The following is a 22834-nucleotide window of genomic DNA, read 5'->3' as shown; positions in this document are numbered from 1 at the left end:
TTTGAAAGCCCCTTACACTGCCAAGCTTGGGCGGGGCCGGGGGGACGACGACATGATACTACCTATAAAATCACATTTCCAGCCTTCCAGCTTTTGGGAATGATTCACTCCCTACCAAAAGAATCATCATCCCTGCCCATGAAAATCTGGTTGTAAGTAAATATCCTAAACTGGAAATCTTGGTTCTGGGGTTTTGACGACTAACCACATTTCCTTAGCAACTGTCTTCTGCTCGGGAAAACACATGATTTCAGTGGGTGGAGTCTGCTCCTTCCCCTCCTGGGTTATTTATTCATAGTTAATTAGGAAACATTCATCTCCTCACCTTCCAAAAAAACTACTTTTTGCTCCCCTCTAATTACTTGTTCCATTTATTCTCCTCTTCTGGAAAAGATACCCATCCATTTTAACATACACTTTGAAGACAGTCAAGGTCATGGGAGAGAGGATGAAGCTTACAAAGAACTGGATGTCATGTTCTCTATTGTATCGCCAGTGCCCAGAACAGCATCTACTAAACAGTGGTGCTCAGTACATGTTTGCTGAACGAATAACACCTTGTTGGTCTGATTTGTTGAATGAACAAAAATGCAATCAGTACAATGTCATGTTAGTTTCTCTTTTTTTTTCATGTTTATGTATTTTGAGAAAGAGAGAAACAGAGCACTGAGCAGGGAAGGGGCAGAGAGAGAGGGAGACACAGAATCCAAGCAGGCTCCAGGTCTGAGCTGTCAACACAGAGCCTGATTTGAGACTGGAGCTCATGAACCGTGAGACCATGACCTGAGCCGAAGTCAGACGCTCAACTGAGCCACCCAGGCGCCCCTCATTTTCTTTATTTTTAAAGTTTATTTACTTTGAGTGAGAGAGAGAGAAAACACACATGAGGGATGGGGAAGGGGCACAGAGAGAGAAAGAGGATCCCAAGCAGGCTCTTTGCTGTCAGTGTGGAGCCTGACATGGGGCTCGATCTCAGAAACTGTGAGATCATGACCTGAGCTGAAGTCGAACGCTTAACTGACTGAGCCACCACAGTGCCCTAGTTTCTCATTTTATAAACTGAAGACAGTATCTACTTTATATCAGTTAAGCGGCATCTGCATTTTTTATCATGATTTTCTACTATCTAAGTATTGCAAACTCCTTCCAAGATGAAATACCAAGTTCATACCAATCCAGTTTTGCAGAAGGTTCTGCCCAGCACCAGTAGCATTTGAGCTGGAATGTTTATTACGATGAGGGTTTATGTACTTTTCTCATAACAATACCTGTTTTCCACAAATATTCATGTATTATACAATATATGTATTATACAATACAGCTATAAGAGCAGTTATGTGAAACCCTTTGTAGTGGGGTGAATTGTGCCCACTCTCCTCCTCCCCCTAAAAACGTCCATCCAGAACACGAATATTTGGAAACAAGGTCTTCGCAGATGTAACGAAGGATCTCCCAGTGAGATCATCCTGGGTTATGCTGGTTGGCCCTAACTCCAATGACAAATGTCCTTATAAGAAGAGAAGACACAGATGGAAGGGGTGAAGTGCAGTGTGGGGAGAAGGCCATGGAAGTCAGAGGGAGAGACTGGACAGATGCAACCATCTGCCAAGGGACACGCAGGGTCACCAGAAGCCGGAAGAAGTCAAGAAGGATTCCCCCTGGGGTCTCTGGAGGGAGCACGGCCCTGCCAACAACTTGATTTCATACTTCTGGCCTCCAGAACTGTGAAAGAATAAATTTCTACTGTTTTAAGCCACCGACTTGTAATTTATTACTAGCATCCCGAGAAACTAATACACTCTCCTTAGGAAACTGAGTTCTTAGAAATCTTTCATTTGGTCCATCATTCATGTATACCAAAGCCCTTCCCCTCACACCAGCAACAAACTAATCACCTACAACCAGTCTTACGAAACGGACCTAGGAAGAGCAACAAGTTGAGTTACCTTCTCAGATATTTAAGCAAGTATCTAAAAATGGAAAGTGGGCCAAAACAAACATGAAAGAAAATTCAAGAAAGAATACAATTTTGCCATGTTGTGGTCTTACCTCATCTACCACTTTGGAAAAATAGTGGAGTGTAGAAATTACTTCTTCGTCGCCTTTGCCAAGAGCAAAATTCTAAGACCAGAGAATAAAAGATCCAGGTGTTAACGCTCAGGGCAATGCCCGCGTCACCCACGTTGCGCCGCCCCCCACGCCAGCTCCCACTGTGCACCTCCCAAGTGCACGTCAAAGCGTCCACGCGGAGAAAAGCGGTGCACTCGCCTTGTCCTACCTCAGCGATGCACTTAATCGCCCCTCCCTGACCGCTGCTTTGTTGGTCACCACCCTTCTCCTGTCTGGATGTAACGGCATCTTTGAGTTTATTTCCTGGTATTGGGTTATTTCCTGGAATTTGATTCATTTGCAGCCCCTCAGACTATAAACTCTCAAGGCAGTGGGTTACTTCTGTGCTAATTAGAAAATATCATACTTTGGGATGATCACCAGTTAGAATTTATCAGTGGAAAGGGAAAGGCAAGACAAAAAATAAATAAATAAGACTGGACTATGGACAAAAAGAAAGAAGGAAATCAAGGTCTCTCTAGGACGCCTTTGGAGAACTCCTTAAAAGAACCCCACTTATGACAGTCCTGAGCGCCCCATCACATGCCACATAAACACCAAGTTACCTGTTTTTCATATGCCAGCAGCTGCTTAGAAAGCTGTTGAGTGGCCAGGCACATCTCATTCTGCAGGGAGAAGAGAAAAGCAGGTAAGATTTGTCCAATACATGTATTTCAGTGATGACCAAAAAAAGAGGTCACCTCAGAGAATCCCTTAAAGAATGTATGTTTGTGTCTATAAAATAATAGCGTGTTCAGAAATTATTTGGAAAACAAGACCAAAGCAAATTAAAAGGTTAAAACAGCCTGCATTCCCCCTGCCCGCCAACCATTTGCAAGTTACTGCTCCTTCTGGTCAGTCAGTACAAAAACAACTATATTGTGCCCAATATCCAACAAAGACATGGTCTTCTCACTGAGGAAGCACACATCAAAAAATTGTTACAAGCATGATGAGAACTGCAAAGGAAATCACGGACATGTTAGGAGGCTCTAACAAGAGGACCCAGATGGTCTCCGAGGAAGAGAGGTTCTAAGCAGACACTGAAGACAGACTAGGAGCTAGCGATGGGAATCAGCTTTCCAGAAGGGACCGGGGATGGGGAGAAGATGCACAGTCTGAAGAGCTACGGAGCAGAGTAGCTGGAGCAAGGGGTGCAGGAGTGGCAGCAAGACAAGGCTGGGGTGCAGGCAGCGTGAGGGCACGCAGGCCTACGGTCCAGAGCTAGCCTCGACTCTATGTGCAATGGGAATTTCAACAGCACCGTGACATGATCAGATCCAGCGAACTTAAGACTGCTAGGTCAGTAGTGCCGGATGGTAACATGGAAGCACAGCTGTGACATCCCAGGAGGCCTGTTTTGTGCCATTTTTCACTGGCCCCTACTGTTCATCTTCCTCTTCTCCGATTTATCGCTGTAACCTCTGGCAACAGGGCAGTTTTCCACCACTAGCCTCCCACCATCGATGCACTCAGCCCAGAAAGCGTGTCTTACGTTTCTAAAACTCAGTGAAAGCTTGTCTTCAGACTCAGGACTCACTCCTAACAGAGGGGCAGAGCCACAGGGTCTGACCTGGAGAGAATGAGGGGAGGGCACTGGCCAGCCTCAGCCTTAGCCTTCACTTACTTTCTAATTCCCCTGAGCTTACTATTCCTTTAGAGGCAAGGCCTGAACTCTGCAGGAGCTTGTTTTCTTTACCACGGCTCTCCTTTGCAAGCCCCATCAGAGCCCTAATCCTACTTTTTTCAGCCCCCTTTGCTGACAACTAGCCAACCTGTTCCTTGACTTCCTTCATCGGCCTCAAGAAATAGTTATTAACAGACCCTGAAACATGGCTCTCTTCTCTTCTTCCCCAGAATAAGATCAAACAAATATAATAAAAGTTCTCAGCTTTGGCAGTCTACCAGCATGCCATCCCTTTCAAAACTATCCAGAGCTGGTGGCCAAGAGCAAGGCAAGTGAGCGCCTGCACGAGCACCAAGCCCTGCACTTAGGGAGGGGCAGGCAACAGCTCCCAGCACAAGGCAGGCTCCCAACGAAAGCGTGATGAATGAATGAATGAACAATCAAGGTTAGAAGACTCCTCTAAGTCGCCAGCTTAAAGCAATACTTGGAATCAGGGAGTCGGGAAAATACTTCCTAAGCCTACAAGGAAACGTCATAAATGGGGAGGGGGCAATAAAATACAGACTGGACAGGCATGAAACAATCAGCCATGAAACACTGCCTGTTGAGCATCTTCAGCAGTGCTGTTTGGAAGGTCAGTGTGCACAGGAACGCGGGTCTTGGCCCACTCTGTGGGCTGAGAGCCTCTTAGATCAGAAAATCCCTTGCTCTTCCTCTTGGAGTTAGTAGCTGAGGCTTTAAGGTCGATTTGCTCAAGCTACTTTGGCATCTGCCTAGGGACAGCATCATGTGCACTGGGATTTGCAGATTCACAGAATCATCCTAACAACAGCAACTAACACTGACAGCATTTAATCCGTGACAGATGCCACGCTAAGTGGATTCCACGCATCACCTCATTTAATTCTGACAACCCTATAAGGTAGGTTCTGATTATTAACTCAAATTTACAGATGAAGAAACTGAGGAACGGAAAGGTTAAGACACTTGCCCAGGGTCACACACCTAGTTAGCAGCAGGGCTGGGATGTGAACCCAGGTCTGTCCCATTCTAAAATCAACACTCTTAAACACCACTCTCTAAGATCCCAAGTCCTGCTAAGAGCTGAGGCCTATGCTTTAGCCTAGAGTTGACAAACTTCCTATAAAGGGCCAGATAGACATGATTTTTGGCTTGTGAGATATGGTCTCTGCTGTGACTACTCAACTCTGCTGTTGTAATCCTAACAGCCATAAATAAGACATAAATGAATGAGTGTGGCTTCCCTCAGTTAAGCAGTTATTTACAGGGGTGCCTGGGTGGCTCAGTGGGTTAAGCCTCCAACTTCGGCTCAGGTCATGATCCCACAGTTCATGAATTCAAGCCCCACGTCAGGCTCTGTGCTGACAGCTCAGAGCCTGGAGCCTGCTTCAGATTCCGTGCCTCCCTCTCTCTCTGCCCCTTCCCCACTCACACTGTTTCTCTCTCTAAAAAAGACACATTAAAAAAAAATTTAAACAGTTATTTACAGAAATAGGAGGCCAGCCCAAGGGTGTAAATTGCTGATGCTGCTTTAGATGTTAAATGTCTCCAAAGACCCACCCTTCAGGAGACTCTCCATTAAGCTACAATATTTCCAATTCAAGGAACATCTTCTACTCCTTCAAGTCATTCTTTTCTTTATTTTAACTAAGTCTAAAATATTACTCCCCCATACCTGTATCCTTTAGACACTGGTCAACAGACATGATAACTACCCTCCATGCCTTCCAAACAAGCAGGAACCACGGACTACTTGAATTCCTCTCTCTACAGCTCGGTGGCAAATGCTCCGAGTGTAGTGGGAAAACCTGCCTGAATGCTGCCAGCGTCAGACTGCCCAGGCTGGCAGGGAGCGCCCGTGGGCCACCCACACAGCAGGGAGACGGGGCACAACGCACAGCACTCAGCCGCTGCTTTCTGGAACTCCCGTGTACAACTGAGCTCCACCGAGCCTCTCCTAGAAATACCTTACGAAAATGCCGTGTATTTTCAGATGTGTGTGGTTGTAGGCTGCAAGATTCTGTTCTGCCAGTACGATTTCACCGGGAACAAAGCACAGGTGCAAGATGGGCTGTCACCTGCCCCGAAAAGAAGTGAACTTCTGTACAGAGCACATCACATGAAAAATCTTTTGAACTAGACCAACTTTAACCTTACTCACACTTAATCTATCGTACACAAAGGTTTTATGAAATGCTTGGTCAACATCAGCCAATTAATCCACACCCTGTAAGGTAAACCCACACCATTATCTCTGCAGAAGGCTTGCAAAACTGGAGCTTGGGTGCAGAGTAAATATTAGTAATGACGATAATAGAGGCAGCTGCTAACATTCAGTCTTTTCTGGGTCCTTGAGAGGGCTGTTGAACGTTTTTCAAACAGTATCACATTTAATCCTTATAATGCACCTGGGAGGTAAGAACTATTATCATTATTGTTTTACAAATGAGGAGACAGAGGCTCAAAAAGGGGGATTACTTTCTAAAATCACAACTAGTAATGGCAAGGCAAAGATTCCACTCAGGTCTGGCAGACCTGCAATCTAGAGCCCAAGTTTTTAACGCTATACTATTTCCAAGCCCTGTTGGGCCTTTGGATAGGAACATTAATCCTACACTTGACCAGCTGTGGTTCGGCAACAGAGATGGAATTTAGAATTTAGACTCTAAATGGAGTTCCACGAGTAAGATTTCTGTGACATTCTGGAACCGCTCTCTGGCTATTATCTATGGTATCTGATGCCCCATGAGAATCCTTAAAAAAGATAACCTGACAAACTGATGACTGACAGCATCTCCTATATTAAATAGGACTTCCATGGCTCCTGCCAAGGCAGAAAATAGCAGTGGTGAGCAAACCTGAAAGGAAAGGAAAACCAAGCTTTTAGCAAAGGAATGTTTATCTCATAGTGGCCCAGAGTGCTTACAGAACTGTAACTGTCAATCCAAGCCACCCAAAGGCCTCTGCTGGTGGCACACCCACTGTGACTAGCAAGGGACAGGCTGGGAGCAGGGGCAGAGGAAATCCACTGGGGTCAAAGTCACAACGGAGGCACTTGCTTCAATCTCAGCAATGCTGCTGGCAAGCCGGTAGGGGGAAGTCTCTGTCACCATGGTGCTCACCACAAAGCCAGGGTCCAGGAGCCCTCGAGCTGGGCCGCACACAGAAGTAGTGAGAAGTGTGGGGAACAGAGGCAGGAAGCTGTGTTGGGGGGCAGGCCGTGAAGGGTGCCTGCTGAGGATGTGGACGTTAATCTGTAGAATCTGCTCTCTGGGATCTCACGGTCCAGAGGGTCAAGGAAACTTCACACTTGCTATAGCGTAAGTAATCTGACCAACAAGCGTATGGGGCATCCGGGCATGCTGCTGTGCTTTGGCCAGGAAGGGAGGGAAGGAAGGAAGGAAGGAAAGGTGCCAGAGACCTCGAACGTGAGGTCCTAAAGCCAGAAAGGCTATTTGTCAGGGCAAGGGTTTGATGGGGATTCCTGGCAGCAGGAACGGCAGAGCAAAGTCTTAAGACATGTAGAGGGTCTGGCATAATCTGGAACAACCAAACATGAGCCTAGAAGAGTAGGCTGATACTCAGTTCATGAAGTATGAAGCGCTTTGCACATACCTTGCTGAGGAGTTTAATCTCCACCTTGCAGTTACAGGGAGCCACGGAAACATCTGAAGACAGGGAGGGAAGGGAGGTTTGGAAGTGATTCATTTAGCTGTAGGGTAGAGGAGGGACTGAAGGGGGGAAGACACCTCCCTACACGCAGGAAGATGGATCAGGAAAGAGCTGAGCACTCACTCCCACGGCACCAATAGGCAAATATTTTTGCAATAAAGACCCAGAGACAAGGACTACAAACAGATTCTGAGATGGCCAGGCTTGCTGAAGTGATCTTAGCCCTGGAACCAAATAGAGACTAAGCAGAGAAGGGTTCCAATGGGATTTTGGAGAACACCAAGACTTAAGGGTAGGCAGCAACAGGGTGCCAGGAAAAGAGAAAGACCTAGAAGGACAGGCAGAGAACTAGGAGGGGACCAGAGGGGGCCTTGTCACAGGAACCAAAGAAAGACTGCTTTAAGAGGGGTGTTGTGAAAGAATCAGGTGCTACCCAGGGCCCGAGGGTGGAGAGGGTATGATTAAGGCATTAAGCAGCCCCCACTAAGGTGAAGAGGGAGGCCAGACCCAGGTGGCTTGAAGAGTGAGTATCAAGCATCAAGTGACACAGGGAAGAAAGCAAGTATAAACTGTTCCGTTAAGAAAGTCAGGATCAGAGGCCAGGCTCCTATTTAACACAAATAAGAGTCCCAGAGTAATGTGCCATCTCAAGTACTATTATTGTAAGACTTAAAAGATGATGAACACCCAGGGGCGCCTGGGTGGCTCAGTCGGTTAAGTGTCTGACTCTTGATTTCAGCTCAGGTCGGGATCTCTCAGTCATGGGATGGAGCCCCACACTGGGCTCTGTACTGAGCTGAGCATGGTACTTGCTTGAGATCCACCCCCCAAACCCCTGCATGCTCTCTCACTCTCTCTCTCTCTCTCACAAATAAAAATAAAATAAAATAAAATAAAATAAAATAAAATAAAATAAATAAATAAATAAATAAATAAATAAATAAATAAATAAAAAAGATGATTAACACCCAGAGGCCTTCGTGCCAGGAACTGATCTGAACTTCACAGGTAAACTCTACAACAACTTGATGAGGCAGCCATTATTATGGCCTCTGTCAACTGATAAGGAAATTCAGGCAAATAAGTGGCCAACACTGGAGCTCAGATCTGCTGAGTCCAAGGCCAAACACTTAACCCCTGTACCTAAGTGAATGACTCTCACCCAGAATCATCTTTGACCCCAATCAGAAAGCCTTCAAAGCCATCATGAGGGAAAGCTGTAGGCCCTCCGTGCAAATCAAGTGCAGGATTCCAGGTCTCCAAAGCTGTTTTCGGAGACCACTCAGGCTCTCTGTTCCCTTACACCTTAAGCTACATACATATTTTTTCTCAGTCCCTGTCGTATCCACGTCAACTTGACTTTTTCAGGGCTATGCACTGACTAAAAACAATTATGCATAAAGACCAATCCAACAAGGAATTGGCTCCCACTTCTAACTACAGGGGGCCCCCCTTTCCATGGGGGACACACTTCCAGACCCCCGGTGGATGCCTGAAATAGTGGCTAGCAATGAACTCTACATATGCCATGCTTTTTCCTACACGTATGTACTTAACGATAAAGCTTTAATATATAAATTAGGCACAGTGAGAAATTAACAATACCTAATAGCAAAATGGAAAAATTACAATACAGCTGACCCTTGAAAAACATGGGTTTGAACTATGCAGGTCAACTTACATGGATTTTTTTCAATATATACAGAGCTGTAAATGTATTTTCTCCTCGTGATTTTCTTAACATCTTCTTTTCTCTAGATTATTTTATTGTAAGCATACAATATCCGATACATACAACATACAAAATATGTGTTAGTTGACTCTTGAAAGGCTTCTGGTCAACAGAAGGCTATTAGTTAAATCTGGGAGGAGTCAAAAGTTACATGAGGATTTTCAACGGTGTGGGGGTCAGCGCCCCAGCCCCTGCATTGTTCAAGGGTCAACTGTATACTGTAATAAAAGCTACATGAATGTGGTCTCTCTCTCTCTCTCTCTCAAAATACCTCGTGCTGTACTCACCCTCCTTGTGGTGGTGTGAGATGATAAGATGCCTACGAGGGGAGATGAAGTGAGGCGAACGATGTAGCACTAGGCTACCAGTGACCTTGTGGTGAAGTGTCGGGAGGAGGAGCGCTTGCTTCCAGACTGCCGATGACCGCAGGTAAACTGTTCAGAAAGTGAGCCCGCAGCTGAAGGGGGACCACCGTGCTACAAAGCGGTTCGGCTGCTCTAGAGTGGGGGTTATTCTACGATGACAAGAACAACCTCTGAACGCTCCTACTTCCTTAGCCTCTGCCGCCACTTCCGGAGACCGGTACGTCCAAAGAGTCCAGTGCAGTGGTTCAGAGTGACAGTGCGGGTTTTGGAGTCAAAGACCCGAGTGCAAATTCCAGTTGTGCCACTGTGACATTAGGCAAGCCACGTAAACTGATCTGCAAACACATGCTAGAGTAGCTCCTTTCTTGTGAAAGCTAAATGAGACTCTACAAAGGAAATGCTGAGCCTAGTGTGTGGTATGTTTATGTGCCCAACAAATGGAGACCACTATTTATTTCTATTACTAAAATACGCAGCTCTGACCCTACCTGCCTTCCAAATCCATCCCCATCCCTATTACAAGCTCACACTCCTGGAAGTCCACCCCTCTCATTTTGTTTCCCAGGAGGTACATTAGGTTGCTTAACTTGATATCTCTATACTCTGGCCCCTTGAACAACGGAGGGGTTAGAGGGACCGACCCTGCACCACGCAGCCCAAAATCTTTTAATTCCCCCAAAACTTAATAGCCTACTATTTTGTTTTGTATTTGTGTGGGGGGAGGCAAAGAGAGAGGGAGGGAGAATCCCACGCAGGGTCCGTATTGTCAGTGCAGAGTCCAACTCGGGGCTCGATCTCACGAACCGTGGGATCCTGACCTGAGCTGAAAGCAAGAGTCAAACGATGACTGAGCCACCCTGGCACCCCAAAGATTTAAAAATTTTTAACCTCTCCAAGAAAGACAAAATTATGGCAGATCTATTTGATTGTATATGTTATTCTGTATACCAAATGTATCAAATGCGAAATTTGAGACTGACCGAGTACGTGTACATGAGCATGTATTCAGACATTATGGAGATTTTCAATGTAGTTAGCCAACAGTTTGCAGGACAGCACATGTTTTTAAGTAACCCATCTCTGCTGTGTTAGTGCTGCTTCCTTCACTCAAATGACTCACAATGAGGTCCTTAGTTCTCACAATGTGCAAAGGCACGTCTGACAGTTAAGAGACCAGACGTGACTTCAGGGACTCGTGTAAACTGCTGAGAACAGCTCAGAGACCATGGCTTCATTCTACCGCTTAAGTCGAAATTCAACATTTCCCCCAAAACAGCGACAATCAGCAAAACTGTTCACATAACTTTCCTCTAGTTTTTCTCACTCTTCCTCTTTCTGAAACTGAGGTCCAAGGGCATTCCTCCTAGCAGAATACAGAAATTTACCAACTGGTCTGATTCAAAGTATCTCTCATAAACATTTATCTTTTATCAGCTGCATAAATCTGGTTTTTTAAAAAATAATAAAAAAACATCTTGCTAAGTGCCTGTGTTGTTAAAAAGATTATAAAACCCTATTAATTTAATCCGCCATGTCTAGGTATAAAATATGTAAGGAATAATGTTAAACAAAACACAACTCGGGGAAAAAGTTAAATGAAAACAGATAGGTTATTACTATACACACACACATCATCCACATGTGTATACACACACACACACACACACAAACTGATCAAAGGGTCAGAAAAGTTCTTTTTTTTTTTTTAATTAAAAAGAAACAAAACAAAACACCTAAGAGTTCAAATAGACCTGGAAACCAGCTGACGCTGACCCAAACTATCTGGATGCTGACGGCCGCTGCTGGGCTCTGTCGCTGAGTTTGGCACCACTGACCGGCCGTTCCCGCGAGCCTCTGCTGCAGGAAATGCCGAGGCAGGAAGAAGCGTTTCTGGCCAGTAGAGGACCCGTGTGCTGATCATGTGGTGTGAATTAAAAGCCAGTGTACAGACTCTTGGAATGTACGACCCACTTAATTTTGGCAAAATGTAGTTTTCTGGCTCAAAAGAAAAAACACGTAAAGAAAGCATTTGGACATCTCCAAGTAAATGACTCTGACAGATGTGGAAAGGCAGAACAGAGACTCTTGAAGTGACAGAGACACAGTCCCTAAGTCTTCGGGATCCTGAACCTTTACAAGAGGTAAATCATTTAATGACGATATTCAAATTACTGAACAGCAAGTTCAGGTGTTAAGTCCAGTTAAAAAAAATCCTATTTTTGGGGGTGCCTGGGTGGCTCAGTCGGTTAAGCGTCCGACTTTAGCTCAGGTCATGATCTCGCAGTTCACTAGTTCGAGCCCCACATCAAGCTCTGTGCTGACAGCTCAGAGCCTAGAGCCTGGAGCCTGCTTTGGATTCTGTGTCTCCCTCTCTCTGCTCCTCCCTCGCTCATGCCCTCTCTCTCTCTCTCTCTCTCAGAAATAAACTTAAAAAAAAAAAATCCTATTTTCTTAAATTTTGACTATGTAGAGAAAAATATAAAAACATACAATATAAATAAGTAGGGTTTAAAAAAATCAAAATAATATGTCCCCAGTTTCTGAATGTCTTAGCCAAATAAGTAAAATCACACAAAAGCACATGATTTGTTTGGGTTTTATAATTAGTTCCAATTAAGTTGCACTTGTATAATACAGTCTAGTTTGCAACTCTGTATCTCCAGCCTGAACTCTAGATCTGAACTTTCAACAAGCTCTTTCTCCACTTTGGACATCCCAAATCAGCCTTTCAAGAAAGAATTATGACCGGCATCCCTGTCATTCCTGACACACACACACACCCCTTCCATCTCTTCCTCTGTGCTCCCAACCATCCACCCTGTTGTTCAAGTCAAAGACCTGGACATCATTCCTGACTCATCCTTTACACATCTGACCCCTTCACATCCAATCAATCACCAACCCGCCTCCTAAACACCTCTGAATTTCATCCACTTCTTTCCACTTCTACTGCCACTTTCTAGTTCAGGCCACCCCATGCTCAGTGGCTGAGAGTTTGGGCTCTGGCTTCAGGCGGACTTGCTCTGCCACGTTATGAACAGGGTGCACTTGGTCATGGTCCTGGTCGTTGAAATCCTTCAGTCTCCTAAACTATAAAATGAGGACAATGACAACAATGCCCATCTCACAGAGTTGCTGGGGAATTTAAATGAAATATCCATGTAAAAGTCCTGAAATGTTCAGTCAATGTCAACGACCACCATCATCCTCTCTTTGGGTGCTGAGCACAATTCCTCAGGGTTAGGTGACCTCCTTTCCTAGTGGTGCAAACACTCTTAATTGTTTTCTCTGTCCTCCACCCCAAATGTAAGCAACTTGATGGCAAGCACTAATAAAACAATGACAATAACAAATCATCATATATGAATGTTAAGAGCTATATAATAATAATAACTGACTATACACTATCATTAATGTATACATATTATATACTGAATGTGGCATTTCTTTAGAGGTCATTAGTGAGAAAAAGAAACATTAACACACACAGATTTAAGTCGGCAAGGAATCAATAGTCAAAAGCATCAGCTGCCATATTTTGATGTGTGACACTAAACATTTTAAGCAATTCGCAAGCCTTCCCTGAGAAAGTAACATACATGGACACTTCTTGATCTTGAAAAGATTCACTTTTGCTACTCAGCAATTTATTTTGCGTTGTTTTGCAAGTCAGAGAGATCTGTTCCTCAAAACAAAGAAGCCGCCCAACAGTTTCACAAGTGTGACTCAAGTCTTTTCAGAGGAAGCACTTGAAAAGAGCCTCTCTAGCCGCCTGCACTGACATCTAAGACTCCCATTTAGGAGAAAGACAAAGAGCATGTCTCAGAATACTGACCTCCCGCATTCACAAGTAGGAAGAGGAGATTCAAATGTTTCCCTGTGGGGCTGAATTAAAAAAAAACAAAAAACAAAAAACAAAAAACAAAACTAAAACCAGTGACATGGTCCTTCTCTACTGGTTTTACTAGTCACAGGAAAATTACCCTCTTTCTTAAGCAATGAAAACAGATTGTCCTCAGTTTTTGAAAGTGAACGGAAGCAATTCTGATTTTATTTCCAAATTTTAAACGGTGTTGTTCTGACTCAAATTCCTCAACCTCCTGAGAGAAGTTCAAGATGAGGGCAGAGGGCTCCTACTCCCCCCGCCCAGGTGAGGGCGCAGCTGTGGATACCTGGGCTCCGTAGACGCGCTGCATCGCCTGGAGCAGCTGGTTGGTATAATCCGTGAGGGTGCCAGCATCTTCTTCAAAAACACTCAGTAAAGAGCGAGTCTACAAGAAAAGAAGAAACGAAGTCGACTTTATTTCTAAGTAGAAAAGTTACAAAGGAGGTAGAAAACACACACCTCTGAAATGTGGAGAGAGAAGGGGCCTATTCTCTGGCTCCATTCTTTTACTGATAATAGTAGGAAGAGTTGATTTCTGGAGCTTTAATTTAGAACTGCTTTTCTAGGGGCGCTTGGGTGGCTCAGTTGGTTAAGCCTCTGACTTCAGCTCAGGTCATGATCTCGAGGTTCACAGGCTCAAGCCCCTGTGCTGACAGCTCAGAGCCTGGAGCCTGCTTCAGGTTCTGTGTCCCCTCTCTCTGCTCTTCCCCCTCTCATGCTCTCTCAAAAATAAATAAATGTTTAAAAAAAAAGGCATTAGAACTGCTTTTCTAATCCTTCAGACTACAACGCAGGGATAAACAATATAATTCGAGTGTCGAGGCCAGAGAAGGAAAGCCAACTTTTAAAGAGTTAAGACTCCAGCACTATTACTGTTTCAACTTAGCCCCTACCCAAGCATCAGGCGAGTCTATGCAATTAAATAAAAAAAAATTTAAAAAAAAAAAAAAAAGAGGTAAAAAGGCAGCCTCTCCTTTCCAGCCCATAAACTGAACACAACGTCAGGCCTGCGTGTTTACCTGGGGTGTGGACGCCCAGCAGTATACCACCCCAACAGCTAGCCATCTGTCTGGTTTTCTGCAGTCTTGGACATCTTGCAGGAGTGTGTCATTCTTTCCTCTTCAGAAACTATGGTCAATTTTCATGTCTTTTGTCGTCTTTTATTCAACCAATTTAAAACTCATAGCCAGGAAATTTCCAGATCTACCCTGGGTCCACCAGCAGATCTGGGCACAACACCGAGACAGCAACTTAACAAGAACGTGAACTCAGTTCCCTTTACGAAGACTAAACCACTCAGTGCCCTGGAGCAGCTGAACAATGTCACCAGATGAAAGGTATTTCCTATCGTTCTTATGCACAGAGCCCGACACATGGCGAACTCTGAAGAAATATTTACATATTGATGGCATCTAAAGAAGTATCAAGGTGTCACATAAGTGACTATATCTACTCAGGGGACTTTACTTACTGTGTCCAGCGCAGTGGGAATTTAAAATATTATGCCAGGGATAATGGAATCTCTGAGAATAACCCATGAGGCACAGAACGAACAGTGAGTTACAGAAATGCTTTTAATAAGATGGTATCAAAGCACGTTACAAAGAATACCCTCTTAAGGCTCATTATTTCCCTGCAAAATGAATTTCAATTCCTTCTTTTTCTCAGCTCAGGTAAGAGAGCAATAACCGGCCTCCAAGCACCCTCAATTATCTGGGCGTTTGGGTGGTTCAGTCTACCCTTGATCTTGTTCCACAAACTCTGGTACACTTCACAGTAACACACACTTGTCCTGGCTTTGCCTGAGGCCTTTAAGGCTAAAAATACCTGCTCTGAGACCAGTATACTCTCTTTACTATCAGTCCTTTTTTTTTTTTTTTTTTTTTCAACGTTTTTTATTTATTTTTGGGACAGAGAGAGACAGAGCATGAACGGGGGAGGGGCAGAGAGAGAGGGAGACACAGAATCGGAAACAGGCTCCAGGCTCCGAGCCATCAGCCCAGAGCCTGATGCGGGGCTCGAACTCACGGACCGCGAGATCGTGACCTGGCTGAAGTCGGACGCTTAACCGACTGCGCCACCCAGGCGCCCCTACTATCAGTCCTTTTTAACAGAGGGACCAGAGCAATAAGGAAGATGTCGGATAGGTTTTTAAAAAGCTCTCAATGACAGCAAAATATCAGAGTTCCTACAGTGTGTAATTCGCGTGCTAAAGCAGAGTCCATCAAACTTTTTTAAAATGAAAAACGATGGTGCACAACACATTTTACCAATGTTCGTCATTAGTACGCATATGCGCTGATTTCTTCTATTCTATTCCATTTGTAAACAAAAATCATGATTGTGACTCACTGGATCTCATAATTGACTCATGGATGTCAACCAGTAGGTGAAAAACACTGGGTTAGAACTCTTCATTCTGTCTTCTTAAAATATACTTTTTTTCAGGGGCGCCTGGGTGGCTCAGTCAGTTAAGCATCCAACTCTTGGTTTCAGCTCAGGTCATGATCTCAAGGTTGGTGAGTTCAAGCCCCACATCAGGCTCCACGCTGACAGCACAGAGCCTGCTTGAGATTCTCTCTTTCTCTCTCTCTCTCTCTCTCTCCCCCTCCCCTGCTCATGCTCTCTCTCTCAAAATAAATAAATAAAACTTAAAATTAAATAAATATAATTTTTATTTTGGAAAATAAAAAAAGACTGCATTCATTCATTGATGCATGCATCTCTGCCTTCATCTAATATCTGACAAAACATTGTGCTGGGAACTGGGATTCAAAGGTGATTAGAATCGACTCTATGTTCTCCAGGAGCTTATAGCCCGCTGCACCTCTCAAAGGACCTGGGAGCACCTTGGGGGACCATGTCAGTGCTGAGTCCAAATTCAAGCTCTGACACTAATTTGCAGGGTTACTGAGATCATGAATGTACATAAAGTGCCTACTACTGTGTGACCTATAGTGACAGCAGATGACACTGATCATGACGATAATGAGCACTGATTACTTACTAAAGATAATAAAGGCTTTACACGTAGGATTTCATTTTCTTAACTGAGAGCAGAGTTTGCTGAAGATACCGAGAGCAGCTACAGACGAAGCCTCTGGGAGACTCGGAAAGGAAAGGAGCACGGGTCTGTGTGTGATTTCACTTTAACGCCACAGCAATGGTTATCTATAAATGTTATCTAAGAGTGAAGGACCTTTTCACCTTTTTGTAGTCAATGTGTCAATGCTGTAGGAACTCACCCATGTCTATTATGATCCTGGTATCTTTCTTCGCTGTACCTACCATATCTAGGATATTGAGAAGAATGATACAACTGGATTGAGGATATTTAATTTTTTAAAATACTACAAATATCCATTTAGTCAAGTCCTACTCCTTGTTTTCAAAACTCTTAGGAATAAAATTGAGTGGAAAATGATAGGTAAGATGAAAAGAGAAGGCTTGTGTAAATGTCCTCCACAAAGAGAACAGGAAAAAAAACGAAAACTCCTTTACTCTGTACCTCCTAGGTGTGAGACACTGTGGTGGGCATTAAATATTTGTTATTTCACTGAATCCTTCCAACAACTTTAGGAGACAGATACCATGGATACGTAACCCCTTTCACAGACGATAAAACTAAGGCTCATCAAGGTTAAGAAACTTGCTCAACCTCCCGTGGTGGGGAAGCAGCAGGGCTGGGATGTAAATCCAGGTTTGTCTGGCACCGATGGCCATGCTTCCTCCACCGCAGGAGGCTGTACCTGTCACCCAGCAGGCTGAGCTTTACCAGCGGGCATGCTCTGTGGTCCACAGCCCAAGTCCTTCCTGCCTGGAGCTGGCTTCCCTTTGGTCATCCTACTGCCACGCTCTCACCTATAATAACTGCTAAAGACTTGTATCAGAAGAGTTTTGTTTTGTTTCCTTACACTCTGGACATGTTTACCATGACCCCCATTAGCAATGGCAAGAAAAATCCAGTGTTTCTAATTTAACTAGGTCATGGTCACAGCTGAAAAATACACCCAGCTATCTTAGGCACTGTTTTGATATCCACATTATCAGCTCCATATCTGCTTAAATTTATATTTGGAACAACAGGACTGTTCTTAGTCATAAGGAATGAGACCAAGCACCAGGCACAGGTACATCAGACATCAAAAACTCTACTTAAAAGTCTGAAAGACGATGGTGCATGTCACTTACAAAGATAACAGCAATCATTTATGGCGTGACTATGACAAGCAGGCATAAATAACTTTAGCACGTTATTTATTCATAAGAATCCCATTAAGTAATTACTTTTATTCTAATTTTACACATGTCAAAACACAAGCTCAGAGAGGTTGAGTAACCTGCATAACGTAACAGTGGCAGAATCAGGATTTCAATCCCATCCTTTCTCTACTACTCTGCACTCTTAAGAGTATGTCCAGCCAGAAAAACCAAACCAGACACCCCAAGGATACAGCCTCAGCTCCACATCACCCCTCCATCTTAAAGAAACTGGCTGTTCCCTAATAAAAGAGTCCCAGACATGGTTTACTCTCCAGAATAGTATCTGATTATATAACGGCACAGCCTTAATAACTCTGATTGTAAAATACATGCATTGTTCTTCACAAAGAAGACATAACCACAGGCTGTCTTGAGGAATCTTGCTTGAGGAAAGAAAAGCCTGGCTTAGTCAAGGACGGCCGTTCCCAGTTGGGCCACTCACTGCATAAGCTCAGAACTAAGTCTTTAATTTCTCTGGGCTTCAGTTATGCCAAGGGCAAAGGAAACAAACAAAAATCAAGAAAACAGCGAGCAATAGCGCCTTTGTCTGCACCTTATCTCAAAAGCTCGCTATCACGCAAAAGACAGTAAGCCCCTGGGGGCTGCAGCTGCCCACATCAGTCCTTATCTGTCTCCCGGAACAGACTGTGCACCAGTGGCGGGCAGGCATTCTCACCATGTCACTATATTCCCGGCATCTAGCAGAGCCTGGCAAGGAGCAGAGGCTCGTAATCGGCCATGGAGACAAGTATGTTAGTCCCTGAAACACTGTGCATCTCACATATCAGATGTAACTAGAAATAACGTGTGTGTGCACAGACGGGGTCTTACAATACACCCCGCAGAACTAAAAAGGAGGAAATGAATAGATGTGTCTAAGGGAGGTCAACTGCTATTCAGCTCTTCTTGGGTCACTGAGTTCAAATACAAAAGCTTTTGTGTTCACTAATCAATCCTGCACAGGCTGCTGTGGCAACCCTCATAACTACTCTTCAGAAAACTAGAACAAACAAACGATAGATGGTTTCTCAGGACCTTCTCCTTTCAGCGGAAAAACATTTTAGGTCACCGATGACAGAAAATCCAGGTGCCAGGTAGCTGGGTCAACTTGAACAATATACTCAAGACTCCCTGGTTCCAATCCTGGCTCGGCCGCTGCAGCGTGTATAATCTGGGGCAAGTTATTTAACTTCTCTGCTCCTTGGTACTTTTAATAGGAAGCCTACTACTTCAAAAGACTGTCGGGAACATGAAGTGAATTAATACAGGTGAAGGATTTAGAATGGTGCCTAGCACACAAAATGCATGCGTCACATAGGGATTTGTTACTGTTTTTCCTCTGCACACATAAAATGAAGGACTCTGATTAGCTTCTCTCCAGTTCCAAATCGATGAGCCTCCTTGGAAGAAAGGCCGCTTTAGGCACATGCCCCCTGTGAGACTGCTAAATAAATATATTCTGATGAGTATCAAAGACCTTCTTGAAAGTTAGCTTCCACTGAACAACCTCGTGAAGGACCCCAGCAGGGTTACGCCCAACTCCCAAAGGCAGTAGCAACTTCCCCCGTGAAGAGGAACATCACATAGGAAGGGCAATGCCACACAACCTCCTCTTTCACATGACAAGCTCAAAGTTATAAACCATGCACTATGATAGAATTTTAAGCTTCGAAAGCCCCTTAGAGGTCATCTGCTCCAGGTCCCTCATTCTGCAGATGAGAAAATGGACTCAGTCACAGGGTGGAGATGGCTGACACGCCCCAGTCACACGACGAGTCAGTGGGAGAGCAAGAATCAGGACCCAGGTTTCCTGACTTGCTTGCCTCACTGCTGAGCAAACCCTGTAAACGACTCAGAAATTGTGCCTGTTCACTTATGCGAGAGGCAAAAATGCAGCATGTGACTTACCAGCAACATGGAGAGTCAGTTAGTACAACCTCTCTGACCTGGCCCAGCCCATCACCATGATCAGTTAGGAAAGCAAGAGATCTTTGCACTCAGTTTCTCCAACTACAAAGCAAATGGAAATCCTAAATTCTACCTTATTATCTTCACATCTCACACTATGTGTGAGGATGCACAAAATGACTTCTCCAAAGAGCTTTGGTCCCATTAAAATGCCACCAGTCTGAAGCCTTCAAAGAGCCCTTTGAAAAGTCAATCAGACCAGCGGATGCCAATTAAAAAATAAAAGTCACAGCTTGATCAAGTTTCTCACTTGCCTACCTAAAGATCAAAAAAAAAAAAGGGGGGGGGCAGAAGAAAACTAAGCACGTAGCCCTTTTACTACTTATTCTGAACTGGCAAGATGCAGAGTGGGTGTAGCTAAGTCCATCAAAAGGTCATTGAACCAGGAGTTCAATCCGCTAAGAAGAAAAAGGAAAGGAACCGAAAAGAGAAGGAAAACAGGTTAATATCATAAGAATTTTTCAAGAGTTGAGACACCTGGGCATAAAGAGACTTCTTTAAACAACTCAGAACCAGGAGAGCGAATATGAAGCTGGGGAAATGCTAATGGGGAACAAAAGTTCCCTGAAGAGAAGCCCATTGGATTATAAACTAATGTCATTCTGCACTCATCTGCCATATTTACACAGCCCCTTTCATCTGCAGAGCTCAAAGGACTTAACTTCCATCTCCAGCGTGCTAATGAAGTTCCCCCGTGCCACAAATAGGGCAGGTGCTGTCATTTTCTCTTGACAAATGGGAAAACTGTGCCGAAGGGTACCGCTGAGAAAGAGCTCTGGGCTCTCTGCCTCCCATCTTGGCCCTAAATCCACCAGGACCTATCCCATCAGTGGTAGTAGCGGGGATAATAATAACTAAGATTGACTACTTCTTTTCTACCAGACGTTGCCCGCTAACAACCTGACAGGCTTTCCCTTACTTAATTCTGACAACTCTACCAGGCGGATACAATTATTACCCCTGGGTTACAGATGACAAAACTGCAGCACAAAAAGGTTAAATTATCTGCCCGAGGCGCTCAGCGAAGCGGGGGAGCCGGAGTTTAGGCCGGGCAGCGTCAGTTTCAGCTGACTTTGGGAAGGGGTCGCGCCACAAAGACTCCGGCCGTGGGGTGCTCTCCCGGGTTCTCCAGCCCCGCCTGAGGGGTGCCCCCTCCCGGCCGGCAGGCCGGCCCACCCCGCGTGCTCCAGGCCTTCATCCCGGGGCTTGAGGGGCCTCCCCGGCCCCCGGGCGAGGTGACCGGAGCGGCGGGAGGTACCTGGGGGCTGTCCTGCAACGCCTCCTCCAGCAGGAGCTTGTCCACCGCGGGCATGGTGGCGCGGAGCCGGACCGGAGGACGCAGGGCGGAAGGCGCGGCCGCCGAGGGTGCCCAGGACTGAAGCGACGAGGCTGACGCTCCGTGCCCGCCGCGGCCACGCGCGCGCCCACGCCTGGCCACAGGCCGCCACCCCCGCAGACTCCCGCCCACCCGCCGGCCCTCCTCCCAGCCCAACCCAACCCTCGGCGGGGCTGAATCAACAGGAAGTGTGGCGAACGCATGGGTGAGCCACCGGAAGTGTGGCTGCCCCGCTTCCGCCGTACCGCGCCTCACGGGAAGCCGCAGAGCCTCGCGCGGGTCCGGCTGCTCAGTGCTGGCCGCGGGTGTTAAGGTCTGCGGTTAGGGAGCCGGATGCTTAACGCTGGTCCGTGTCGTTAGCGCCCCAAACGACACCTCGAGAGCGGAACGATAGGGTTTTATCTACTTGTGGTTGCCCAGAAGACTTTTGAATCGAAGGAGATAGGAGCGAACAGATTTGTGCCGCGGCGACTCTCGGCCGCTTTTTTACTGGAGGGAAAAAGCCTACGCTTGCTTGCCACGCCACTTTTTTCTAGATAAATCCCATTGGCCCCGTAGCAGCTCTGAGCGCAGAGTCACCTAATTCTAGAGAAGAAAATGGATAACGGAATCATCTGTGTTTTTCAGAAGTAGCCATTTGTCATAAATTTCATAATCTAGTTTTTAGACTTGGAAGGAATAGGTAATATAGTTCGATTCTCATTTGGAGGTAAGAAAGCGGGCCCCAGAGAATGAGTGATTTGGTCAGGGTCCAACAATGAAAGGTATTGGAAGAAGAGACAGAAGCAGTGGGGAGCAATGGGGAGTACTGGCAAACGGAACTTGGTGTCTTCTTATCCCCAAGGCAAGGGTTTCAGAAGTTCTTTATCAGTGGGGTTTGTCTAATAGAACGCATTACCAGAAACAACAGGCAGGGTGTGATAAAATTATACAAATGCTATAGAAACACCTAGGTATATTAAGGCACAACCTGAGTTGCAAACACCTGTGAAATTCTGATGGCGTGCTGCCTGGTCCCTTGGAGATTTTAAGGCCATTGTTCCTAGTTGGCTCTAGCCAGCACCAACTTTTCCTGAGCCGTTGTACAGCTTCCATGGGGGAAATCATCCAGCAGCCGTTTCCCCACCGTATTCTTTCTCCTTAGGTATCATGTTCAAACCATGTCTCTTCCTTTCCCTATATTTTCTGTCAAGTACCGTTCAGTTAATTTCACCTCGTGCGCTCTCCCAGCCCTCTCCTGACTGAAATCCTCTTCCAAAGGCCAGATTCAAGCTCTTCTTTCCTCCTCCCTGGCCCCAAAGATCACTCCCTACTCTGAACAAACAGCCCTCTCCTTCATTGACACCCAAGGCGTCTTACCAGGTGGTGCTTTTTCTTTCTCCGTGTAGATCTCCCTGTGTAAATAGAAAACCTCTCAAGAGCATAGCACATCATCTTTTTTTTTTAATCTGAATACTGATACATGTGATAAATACTTGTTTGCTGTTTATGACATGTTCATCTCTTACAACTCTTTTCCAATTACTTTTTTTTTAACGTTTATTTTTGAGACAGAGACAGAGCATGAACGGGGGAGGGTCAGAGAGAGGGAGACTCAGAATCTGAAACAGGCTCCAGGCTCTGAGCTGTCAGCACAGAGGCTGACGCGGGGCTCGAACTCAAGGACCTCGAGATCATGACCTGAGCCGAAGTTGGCCGCTTAACCGACTGAGCCACCCAGGCGCCCCTCCAGTTACTTAAGAGAAATTTCCCCCAGCCTTCCATCTTGCGTTGTTTCTACCCTTCCAGCCAATTGAAAACAAAACAGTTATCAATTGCCTACCAGGCAAACGATAATGATCCTGCTGATGATAAG

The 22834-nt window shown here is 45.3% G+C and overlaps 1 protein-coding gene across 4 annotated transcripts in view; it reads right to left on the bottom strand.

Moving 5' to 3' along the window:
• APPL2 (adaptor protein, phosphotyrosine interacting with PH domain and leucine zipper 2) overlaps positions 1–21115 on the bottom strand; it is a 54306-nt gene extending 33191 nt beyond the window's left edge. The window contains exons 1-4 of one of the 4 annotated variants that reach the window (XM_086712470.1): positions 20902–21115; positions 13699–13797; positions 2676–2735; positions 2050–2121 (exon numbers count right to left, since the gene is read on the bottom strand). In XM_086712470.1, the coding sequence (XP_086568596.1) occupies positions 2050–2121; positions 2676–2735; positions 13699–13797; positions 20902–20955 (285 nt within the window). In that variant the 5' untranslated portion in view covers positions 20956–21115. Of the gene's footprint in view, positions 1–2049; positions 2122–2675; positions 2736–11259; positions 11606–13698; positions 13798–20901 lie in introns of those variants that run through there. The other 3 variants (XM_025926636.2, XM_086712469.1, XM_086712471.1) reach the window with 3 other exon arrangements.
• Between the last annotated feature and the right edge of the window lie 1719 nt (positions 21116–22834).

This window comes from Puma concolor, chromosome B4 (assembly GCF_028749965.1).
Source record: "Puma concolor isolate L17-30 chromosome B4, mPumCon1.1.hap2, whole genome shotgun sequence".
Classification (NCBI taxonomy): Eukaryota; Metazoa; Chordata; class Mammalia; order Carnivora; family Felidae; genus Puma; species Puma concolor.
The sequence above is the reverse complement of the archived record's forward strand: the minus strand, read 5'-3'. Positions and strand labels throughout refer to the sequence as shown.